Source organism: Neophocaena asiaeorientalis, unplaced genomic scaffold (assembly GCF_003031525.2).
Source record: "Neophocaena asiaeorientalis asiaeorientalis breed wild unplaced genomic scaffold, Neophocaena_asiaeorientalis_V1.1 scaffold152, whole genome shotgun sequence".
Lineage (NCBI taxonomy): Eukaryota > Metazoa > Chordata > Mammalia > Artiodactyla > Phocoenidae > Neophocaena > Neophocaena asiaeorientalis.
The window spans coordinates 3,773,573-3,785,423 of NW_020185338.1; the positions used below are offsets into that span (position 1 = coordinate 3,773,573).

The 11,851-nt window shown below is 37.3% G+C and overlaps 1 protein-coding gene across 2 annotated transcripts in view; it reads left to right on the forward strand.

The window, feature by feature from the left end:
• EML5 (EMAP like 5) overlaps positions 1-11,851 on the forward strand; it is a 156,048-nt gene that overhangs the window by 127,155 nt on the left and 17,042 nt on the right. For both annotated transcript variants that reach the window (XM_024736256.1, XM_024736257.1), the window contains one exon: positions 8,532-8,552. In XM_024736256.1, the coding sequence (XP_024592024.1) occupies positions 8,532-8,552 (21 nt within the window). The remainder of the gene's footprint in view (positions 1-8,531; positions 8,553-11,851) is intronic.

Below are 11,851 nucleotides of genomic sequence, written 5' to 3' on the forward strand. Positions count from 1 at the left end.
AAGTAATTTCTGTCCTCTTAGATTTGTTGAGGCTTGTTTTGTGTCCTAGTATGTGGTCAATCCTAGAGAATGTTCCATGTGCACTTGAAAAGAATGTGTACTCTGTTTGGATGTAATGTCCTAAAAATATCAATTAAATCCAACTGGTCTATTGTGCCGTTTAGGATCTCCATTGCCTTATTGATTTTCTGTCTGGAATATCTGTCCATTGATATGAGTGGGGTCTCCTACTATTATTGTACTCCTGTCAGTTTCTCCCTTTATGTCTGTTAGTATTTGTTTTACGTATTTATGTGCTCCTATATTGGGTGCATATATGTTAATGAGTGTAATATCCTCCTCTTGTATTGATTCTTTTATCATTATATAGTGGCCTTCTTTATCTTTTTAATTATGGCCTTTGTTTTAAAGTCTATTTTGTCTGACATGAATATTGCTCTCCTCACTTTCTTGTCATTTCTGTTTGCATGAAATATCTTTTTCCATCCCCTCACTTTCACTCTATGTGTACAGTAAGTCCCCTATATACGAACCTTCACGTTGTGAACTTTCAAAGATGGGAACATGCCTTCCATCAGCGTCAGGTGTGAGTGAAATTGCAGCTTGCCCTCCATCTCCTATTGCTGACGATCCTTCAGCTCTACTGTCTCCTTCCTAACTCCTCTCTCTCCTCCAGTCAGTGACTCTTCTTGCCTGTTTACTCAATGCCAGCCCCTGTATGCCAGCTGTTGTACTACTGTACTTTTCAAGGTACTGTACTGTAAGATTAAAAAAGTCTTCTTTATTTTTTCTGTTTGTTTTTTATGTATTATTTGTGTGAAAAGTATTATAAACCTATTACAGTACAGTATAGCCAGTTGTGTTAGTTGGATACCGAGGCTAACTTTGTTGGTCTTAAGAACACGCTCTCAGAACAGAACTTGTTCGTATATAGGGGACTTATTGTATTCTTCGCCTGAAACCATCAAGGTACTGTACTGTAAGATTAAAAAAGTCTTCTTTATTTTTTCTGTTTGTTTTTTATGTATTATTTGTGTGAAAAGTATTATAAACCTATTACAGTACAGTATAGCCAGTTGTGTTAGTTGGATACCGAGGCTAACTTTGTTGGTCTTAAGAACACGCTCTCAGAACAGAACTTGTTCGTATATAGGGGACTTATTGTATTCTTCGCCTGAAACCACTTTCAGGTCTCTTGTAGGCAGCATATTGTAGGCTCTTGTTTTTTGTATGCAATCTGCCATTCTGTGTCCTTTTTTTTTTTTCTTAGTGTCATGGAGACTTTTATGTTTTTCACACTGTTTTAAGGCTTTGGGTGAGATTTTTCAGGCTTAGGAGCATAATTACTAATTTACAGCTGTACTTGAGAGTACATATGATTTTCTTTTTTTTTATTGAACTATTGATATAATTGATTTACAATGTTTTGTTAGTTTCAGGTGTCCAGCAGGGTGATTCAGTTATACATACACATATATCTATTTTTTTCAGATTCTTTTCCCTTATAGGTTATTATAAAATACTGAGTATAGTTCCCTGTGCTATACAATAGGTCCTTGTTGGCTATTTCATATATAGTAGTGTATATATGTTAATCCCAAACTCCTAATTTATCCCCTCCCCACTCTGTGTCTTTTGTTTGGAGCATTTAGTTCATTACATTTAAGGTAATTATTGATAGATATGTATTTATTGCATTTTAAACCTTGTTTTGCAGTTGCTTTTATGTTTCTTCTTTGTTCCTTTTTCTTTTTGTTTTCTTGTTGTGGTTTGATGATTTTCTTTTGTATTATGCTTATGTTCTCTTCTTTTTGGTTTTTGTGAATCTGTTGTATGTTTTCGATTTGTGGTTACTCTGTTTTTCACTGTTTCTCAAGTATGATAACTCATTACTATATCTTTTTGCTTTAGACTGGTAGTCCTATAGACTCAAACACATTCTAAAAGAAAAAATTGGGAGTTCCCTTGTGGCCCAGTGATTAGGACTCAGTGCTTTCACTGCCAGGGGCCTGGGTTTGATCTGTGGTCAGGGAACTAAGATCCTGAAAGCTGTACAGTGTGGCCACAAAGAAAAAAAAAAAACCACTTGACATGTCTCAAGCATTTCATAATAAAGAATGAGCAAAGGAATAAAGAGACTTTGATACAAACAAACAAACAATCTACAAAAAATCTACATTTCTTACTCTCCTCCCACACATTATATGATTTTGATGTCATCTTTTACATCTTTGTGTTTATCCTTTTGATGTTCATTGTAGTTATTGCTTTCACAAATTTTTTTTTGATTTTTTAAAAATCTGTCTATTGGCTTATTTGATTTACTTTCCAATTGTGATTTTCTCTTTCCTGTAGATTCTTGCTTCTTTTCTATTTAGAGAAGACCTTTCAATATTTCTTTTAGGATTGGTTTAGTATTGTTGTATTCTTTTAGTTTTTGCTTGTCTGAGAAATTCTTTATCTCTCTTTCTATTCTAAGTGATAATATTTCTGGGTAGAGTATCCTGTTTTGCAGGTTTTTCCCTTTCAGGACTTTGAATACATCTTGCCACTCCCCTTCTGGCCTGCAATGTTTCTGTGGAGAAATCAGCTGAGAGCCTTATGGGTGTCCCCTTGTCATTTACTCTTTATTTTCTCTTGCTGCCTTTAGAATCCTCCCTGTGTCTTAAACTTTTGCCATTTTAGTCATAATATGTCTTGGTATAGGTCTGTTTGGGTTCATCTTGTTTGGGACCCTCTGTGCTTTCTGTACCTGGATATATGTTTCCTTCTAAAATTTTCAGCCATAATTTCTTCAAATATATTTTCAATCCCTTTTTCTTCTCCTTCTTGGAATCCCTCTTATGTGTAGATTGGGATGCTTTATATTATCCCATAGGTCTTGTATATTGCTTTCATTGTTTTTTTCATTTGTCTTTCTGTCTGCTGATCTGATTGGATGATTTCCATTATTCTGTCTTCCAGATCACTTATTCATTCTTCTGCATTATCCAGTTTGCTATTTATTGCCTTTAGCTCAGCTTTTGTCTTGGCAAATGAGTTTTCTAATTTTAATCGGCTCCTCTTTATAGTTTCTAATTGCTTTTTATAGTAATCTGCATTTCTATCAATAGCCCTTCTTCATTCCTTCAGTATTTTCATTATTTCCTTCTTGAACTCAGGGTCTAGTAAACTGGAGAGGTCTGCTTCATTCTTTGTTCTTTCAGGGGAATTCTCTTGATCTTTAAATCAGGAGTGGTTCCTCTGCTTCTTCATTTTACTCATATTTCTCTGGCTTTATGAATTTAAGAGAAACAGTTATCTACACTTGCTTCTTTTCTATTTAGAGAAGACCTTTCAATATTTCTTTTAGGATTGGTTTAGTATTGTTGTATTCTTTTAGTTTTTGCTTGTCTGAGAAATTCTTTATCTCTCTTTCTATTCTAAGTGATAATATTTCTGGGTAGAGTATCCTGTTTTGCAGGTTTTTCCCTTTCAGGACTTTGAATACATCTTGCCACTCCCCTTCTGGCCTGCAATGTTTCTGTGGAGAAATCAGCTGAGAGCCTTATGGGTGTCCCCTTGTCATTTACTCTTTATTTTCTCTTGCTGCCTTTAGAATCCTCCCTGTGTCTTAAACTTTTGCCATTTTAGTCATAATATGTCTTGGTATAGGTCTGTTTGGGTTCATCTTGTTTGGGACCCTCTGTGCTTTCTGTACCTGGATATATGTTTCCTTCTAAAATTTTCAGCCATAATTTCTTCAAATATATTTTCAATCCCTTTTTCTTCTCCTTCTTGGAATCCCTCTTATGTGTAGATTGGGATGCTTTATATTATCCCATAGGTCTTGTATATTGCTTTCATTGTTTTTTTCATTTGTCTTTCTGTCTGCTGATCTGATTGGATGATTTCCATTATTCTGTCTTCCAGATCACTTATTCATTCTTCTGCATTATCCAGTTTGCTATTTATTGCCTTTAGCTCAGCTTTTGTCTTGGCAAATGAGTTTTCTAATTTTAATCGGCTCCTCTTTATAGTTTCTAATTGCTTTTTATAGTAATCTGCATTTCTATCAATAGCCCTTCTTCATTCCTTCAGTATTTTCATTATTTCCTTCTTGAACTCAGGGTCTAGTAAACTGGAGAGGTCTGCTTCATTCTTTGTTCTTTCAGGGGAATTCTCTTGATCTTTAAATCAGGAGTGGTTCCTCTGCTTCTTCATTTTACTCATATTTCTCTGGCTTTATGAATTTAAGAGAAACAGTTATCTACTGTGGTCCTGAAGGGCTCTTTTTATGTGGAAGTGTCCCTGTGTATGCTCCATGAGTCTAATATTTTTAGTGCGAGGGTTGTTTTTAGTATGGATACCTGCCACATCTTTCCTCAGTGTGTGTTGACCATTATCCCCTTGATAGGGGGTGTAATTGTTGTTGTGGTGACCAGAGCCTGCACTGGATGTTGAATGGGCCCTCCTCTTTGGTCTGTGCTTGTCACAGCCCTGTTGGGGGCAAGGTCTGTTTCCCACTTGTTGGAGTAGACACCCCCAGATCCATTTCTGAACTGCGGTGTGAGGTAGGCAGGGTTGGAGCAGGGAGAGGAGCCACTGAGTATTGCTTTGTAGGAGCTGTCCACCAGGAAGTGCACTCTGTGATGTTGCCTGTCACCCGTTGTGTGGATTCACAAAGTACACTGTTTTGGCACTGCCCTCGGCCCCACCTCAACCGTGGGAATTCAGGCAGTTGTCCTGGGTGTCCCTCAGATGCTGTGCTCACAAAGCCACTAGCGCAGATCCCTTGGTGCAGAACTGCTGAGATCAGGTACCGGGACTGCCAAAGTCTTGCACCTGGACCCATCGTAGAGCTACTGAGTCAGCCCAGACTGTGGAAAAGCCCACAGCCACTATTGCTGGACCCGCCCCATCCACAAGATCACCAGTAATCTGCTCGGATGTCGCACGGGCACTGAGTTTACAAAGTGCCTAAATTCACAGATCCCACAACCTCTGGGATACTCAGATTTTAGCCCTGCTTCCAAAGTCACACGGCCCCTGGGGATCGGTTTGGATTTCAGCCCTGCCTCCAAGTATGGACAATCCTCTGGTGCTTACACTCTCCCAGACCTCAAAGAGGCAGAGCTGCACCACCACGAGCACTCCAAGAATGGGAGGCTGCTATGGCAGGGGCCCTGCCCCTCCCCTCGAGCATTAACAATGGGACTTCAGTGGCAGACCCAAGCTCCGTCCTGCGCACACCCCTGATTGTGGCTTGGACCACACTTCAGCCCCTTCAGGCTGTCTCCACACAACCAACCCCAGTCCTCTCCCCAGATCTGTCCTCTGAAACCCAAGTTTCAGTGCCCAGCACCCCCGCACACACCAGCAGATGCACATCTCAGGCTGGGGAGGGCAGGGAGGTGGCCAGGACCCTCTGTATTGGTCTCTATCTGTTCCACCTGCTGTAAACCAGCTGCTCTACTCTTCTCTGAGCCTCTGAAGCTCCCTTTCTGTCCCAGCTGATCTCACCACCAGTAAAGAGACTTCCCAGGGTGAGGGAATCTTTCCTCTTTCATAGCTCTCTGCCAGGGCACAGGTCCTGTCCTGATTCTTCTTTTTTTTTTCTTTCATCCTACCTGGTTACATGGTGATCTTTCTTGCAACTTTGGTTTTATGAGATCTGCTGGTGTTCAGCAGGTATTCTGTGAGAAGGGTTCCACATGTAGATGTAGTTCTGATGTATTTGTAGGAGAAGGTGAGCTCCACGTCCTTCTATTCTGCCTGTTGATCCAGCCTTTCTAATCTTTGAATATAAATACGTAGATCTAGCCCATTTTCACACTAAGTTTTTGAAATTGAAGTCTTCTTTTCACTTTGCATGAGGAATAAGAGACCAGGTTACTATTTTGGTCATGAAAGCATCATGTTTAGTGCCTCTTAGCATATAGTTATTGATCAGTTAATTTTTATTAAGTTCATTTATTCAACAAATTTACTGAGTATCTGCCACATGCAAGGTATTGTTCTTGGTGCTCGGGGTATAAGCAGCTTACAAAAAAAGACAATCACTATGTTAGTGGAATTTACATTCTATGAATGGAATCCTAGAAGGCATGGTTCTTCCATTTCCCAGCTTTGCTCCTTCTCCTTTTCTTTCCCCTTTTCTCCCTTTAAAAAAGCAACTTTGGGGGCTTCCCTGGTGGCGCAGTGGTTGGGGGTCCACCTGCCGATGCAGGGGACGCAGGTTCGTGCCCCGGTCCGGGAGGATCCCACGTGCCGCGGAGCGGCTGTGCCTGTGAGCCATGGCCGCTGAGCCTGCGCGTCCGGAGCCTGTGCCCTGCAGCGGGAGAGGCCGCAGCGGTGAGAGGCCCGCGTACCACAAAAAAAAAAAAAAAAAAAAACAACTTTGTTTAACATATTAGGGCTATAGTTTTCTCTTTTGATTAAGAAATGTCACAAATTAATCTTTCATGAAATTTGACCTCTACTTCTTTCCCTTTTTAAAATTGAGATATAATTGACATAAAATATTATGTTAGTTTCAAATGCATGATTTGATATTTGTATTCTTTCCCTTTTGTTGAAAGGCAACACTATAGAGAATGTGGAATGGCTAATTATCTCCCCCTCTTTCTCCTTCCAAGTCAAAGTTCAGCCAGTACAGAGATGGATTTTAGATCATGTATGTAGTTCTGTGCCTTGCCCTACTTGTACCATTCCACAAGACATAAAATTCTTTACTGATGCCTAATTAAGTGTAAGAAAGACTCAAGAGAAGATCAAAGAGTAAGAGACTTTTTCTCTTCTGAACCTAAAGAAAATTGAATCAGTAGGTACTTTGCATGCCAGGCTTGTTTAAAACCCACAAAGCACGGAAACACTTTCTAAAATGTATATGGTTCTCTTTGTTAAAAAGTCATATAAATCATAGAGGAACTGAAATATTTGCTTTTGTGGTATTTTAGCCAGTTACATTCAAACTTTTCTTTTTTCTTGGAATCTCAGAGCCAAATATATCATTTTATCCATCATTAACTGTCCATCATTAGATGTTTGAATTTCCTTTTTTACATATTTGATTAAGGATCCTCCTACACGTGCTTGAACCCCATTATCACTTGATGCCTAACAGAGTAACCTAACCTCTCCTTAGGAAGCTCTGTTTGTTTGTTTTTTTTTAATAAACTTATTTATTCTATTTATTTATTTTTGGCTGTGTTGGGTCTTTGTTGCTGCACGCAGGCTTTCTCGAGTTGTGCCACTTTCTCGAGTGGCGAGCAGGGGCTGCTCTTCGTTGCAGTGTGCGGGTTCTAAGCATGCGTGCTTCAGTAGTTGTGGCACATGGACTCAGTAGTTGTGGCTTGTGGGCTCTAGAGTGCAGGCTCAGTAGTTGTGACACACGGGCTTAGTTTTTCCATGGCATGTAGGATATTCCCAGACCACGGTTCGAACCCATGTCCCCTGCATTGGCAGGCAGATTCTTAACCACTGCACCACGAGGGAAGCCCAGGAAGCTCTGTTATAAAGTGCTTCTTCATATAGAACCAAAATTTGTTTTTCTTTCATTGCAATTCACTGGTCCTCATTTTGGGGCACCCAGAATATTTAGACCTGTGATGTTTAGATCTTTGTCTGTACTCTTAATTGTCCCAGGCCCTGCAGATATTCTGGGATAAGCCTGATCGCCAAAACCAAACACCCTCAGTCTTTAAACCATTCTTCATGTGACATAGTTTCAAGTCCTCTCATCATTTGGTTGTTATCAGAGCATGTTCAAAACTAAAAGTGGTATATCCTGACTGGTCTGTTCAGCAGAGTCAAGTACTTCATTACCTTTTCTCTCATATTCCAGGTCAGGATACGATAGGTCTACATATGTCATTGAAATAATTATTTCATAGGGATATAAAGCTCTACCAAAGCACAGAACAATCATCTATTTTGAAAAGATTGCTAAATTTTTCTGCTTTCTTTCTTGCAATAGACTGTTGCTTCTAAAATTGTGGTTAATAAATATTTCCACTGCAAATATAATGAGTTTTGTGTTTTCTTTTTTGGTAATCTTTTACTCAGACAGAAAATGTTTAATTAAAAAAAATAAGAAAGGGGTTAATTTGTGGCCTGAATTAAGAGCTTTTTTTTTTTTCTTGAGTTACATGCTAACTTTTGCCATCATTTCTCTCAGAAGGTTTAGATCTAATTCTAAAGCCCAAAGGATCTGTTAACAGGGCATTTTTTAAACCAAAATAAAGTCATATCAATTTTAAACCATATCAATATTATTTTAAGTTGTTATGTTTAAAATTTCATGTGACTCACTATATATAAATAAAATATTGATCCAAAGATTGAAAGGTCATATGCATAGAATGTTAATATGCATATATAATTGAAATTAGTGGCTTTACTTAGTGTACTCAATTTTGCATAATAAAATTAATTTTTATATAACAATTATTTAAATTACTTTAAATTATCATTTTATGATAATTGAGTTTTTACAAATTTTGCTTATAGTATTTATGGATAATTATTATTCTGCTATATTTCCATTATAGGTGATTCAGCAGACATGTCAGGTAAGGAAATTAATCAGTTTCTATTTTAGTCATATTGTTAAGTAATGATAGCCCAAATTTTTATAGAGTAATAAGATACTTGAACCTATTTTGGATTTCTTTTAAATTAAGAATACAGCATTTTAATGTCATGATGCTGAGCCCTATCTGCAATAATAAGTTTTTTTTTAAAAAAAAGGTAATATATTTTGACCTTCTTAGTGTGCCCAGCATTGTTGTAAGTCATCACAAGAATTCTTCATAGTAGATGTTAACTCGCCAATATCACATAGCTGGTAAGAATAAAGGTGAGGCTAAAACTTGATCTTAAATATGAATCAATAAATTGTATTGCCTAGAAATAAAATTTTTAAAAATTTATTATTTTTATGTAACCATCTTAATTATTGCACATACTAGATCAACAGAGCATTTAAAGATTTGAAAATAACTTTTTATTATTGATTTTTTTTTTTTTTTTTTTTTTTTTTTTGGGTAACTCTCAACCACTGCGCCACCAGGGAAGCCCTATTATTGATTTTGACCGTGGCTTTGTGAAGTTAAAAAGCTGTTAGATGAACAATGCATGCCTGTTGTTTTTAGATATTATAATAACTAGGCTTTTTCAACTGTATTTCAGTTTACATAATATAGTAAGAATTAGCAGTTTGATAAGAAAACATTTATTTGATTTATACCAATTTATGTGATTTGTATCCATTTCCCTCCCCTTCTCCAGGGTAAAGCATGATTTTGTGATTTGACTATTTAACTACAAATTTATTCAACACAACAGGCAAGGTCCTTGCTCTCTTGGTCTACACTCAAGAGCAGGGGTTAGCAAACTACAGCCCTTGGCCCAAATCTGGTCCAGCACGTGTTTTTGTACAGCCCATGATTAAGTATAGTTTTTATTAATTTAAGTAGTTGGAAAATAACACGGGAAGAATAAAATTTCACAAAACATGAAAAGTATATGAAATTCAGATTTCAGTATCCATAAAGTTTTATTGGACAGAGCCATGCTCATTCAGTTACATATCGTCTATGGCAGCTTTTGTGCTTTAATGGCAGCGTTGAATAGTTGCAACAGAGACTGTTTACAACACTCTCATTGCTTTCCACTGCTGCTTAGCACAGTACAAATTGCAGTGATTCTCTTTTAAAACTTGACAGGTTTTGAGTGCTACGTGTATTGCTATTCCACAACATTTTTTTGTTATTGAAGTATAGTTGATGTACATCTTAGTTTCAGGTGTACAACATTGTGATTCATTTTTTTACAGCTTATACTCCACTAAAAGTTATTACAAGATAATGGCTATAATTACCCTGTGCTATACAATATATCCTTACCTATTTTATACAAAGCAGTTTGCATCTCTTAATCTCATACCCCTAATTTGCCCCTCCCCTCTTTCCTGTCTCCTTAGGTAACCACTGGTTTGTTTTCTATGTCTGTGAATCTGTTTCTGTTTTACATATACATTTGTTTATATTGTTTTTTAGATTCTACATATAGGTCATGTCATACCATATTTGTCTTTCTCTATCTGACTTACTTCACTAAATATGCTACTCTCTAGGTCCATCCACATTGCTGCCATTTTTTTGGTTTTTAACCAGGGTATATCTATCATGTCAAAACAAGAGCGAGGAAAGGAAAATAGACTTCGAATGTCAAACTCAAAAGACACAGTGAAGTGTGGATTATGCTGTTATGAAATTAGTTGGTAAAACATTGTGTTTATTATGCAATGATACTATATAGCTGTGCTGAAAGAATACAATATATGTCAACATTTTCACACTAAACTTTATCACAGTATTCCCAGTTCACAGGAAAGCAAAAATCAGAAAAATTAGAAACTTTAAGACAATATCTCATCACAACAGAATTTCTTCAAAAATGTGGCTACAACCTAAGTAAGTTTCTGAATGACTCATTTGTTAGCTAATCAAGAAAAGCTGTTTATTACTGTGAGTTAATTAAATCATGTTTGATTACAATGAACAAGTGTCCAGAGAAAATAAACTTAAGACTCTTAGCTCTTTGGCAAAAACCATTGCTAAAAGAACTGAGGACATTGGGAACAACATCAATAGTCACTAAAAACAAAACCAAAAAAAGGCAGATGATTTTTAATGGTTTCCCTTGGCTCTTGATGGGTTGACAAATGTTGCCAGTTGTTTATTTGAGGAATCAGTGCAGACTTTTAAGTGACTGAAGTTTGCCTCTATAATCATTTAAGGCATTTATGGCTATTCATTGTGTTATTTGTCAGCAGGTGGTTTGTGGAAAATATTTCAATCTATCATGTGTAATTGAACTTCAGTATTTTGTTATTTAGAGTCAACAGTTAATTTTGTTTGCTCTCATAGACTTAACCATCATCAGTTCTGTTAATTTATGTTAGAAATAGAAGGTGAAAGTCCTGACTTGCCCTATCCCCACAGCAGTTCAGTGGTTTAGCAGTGGTAACATTTTAGGTTTTTCTGTTTTTTTGGCAATTTCTGTAGCTCAGAGCCAAGACTGAAATTTTTCTGAGTGAGAAGGACTGCCCTCAGTCTCTGTTATGGAAAACTCAGTGGCTTTGGAAATTAGTTTTTGCTGCATACTTGATAATGTTTCTTAATGATTCAACCTGAAATAACAGGGAAATTACAATTACAACCTGAAATTTCAGTTACAGTGCTTATATGTGAAACTTATACTGCAGGAAAGTCATTTGATGGCAACTAATCTTTGAATCACAAGTAACACCAAACTTCACTATATACTTCTCATACTGTCAAAAATTAAGATGAGAACTGAGATTCCCATTCCCACACAAATTTGCAGCAAATGTATTTTCTGGGCTCAAGTTACAGTTCCAGCAGCATTTTTTAGATCTTGATACAAGCGTAGAGAAAATTTCCATATTTAAAAAAATCTGTTTAACTGTACAATTGAGGAACTTCCACCTAACCTTCAATTTAAAGTTATTATTCTGCAATGTAATACATGCTAAAATGCAAATATCAAGATAAGACTCTAATAGAATTTTCTGAATGCCTTCCAAGTGATTAATATGCTCAATTAAAATCATATGCTTTTGGGGCTTCCCTGGTGGCGCAGTGGTTGAGAGTCCGCCTGCCAATGCAGGGGACACGGGTTCGTGCCCCGGTCCGGGAAGATCCCACATGCCGTGGAGCGGCTGGGCCCATGAGCCATGGCCGCTGAGCCTGCGCTTCCAGAGCCTGTGCTCCGCAATGGAAGAGGCCACAACAGTGAGAGGCCTGCGTACCGCGCAAAAAAAAAAAAAAAAGAAAAATAATAT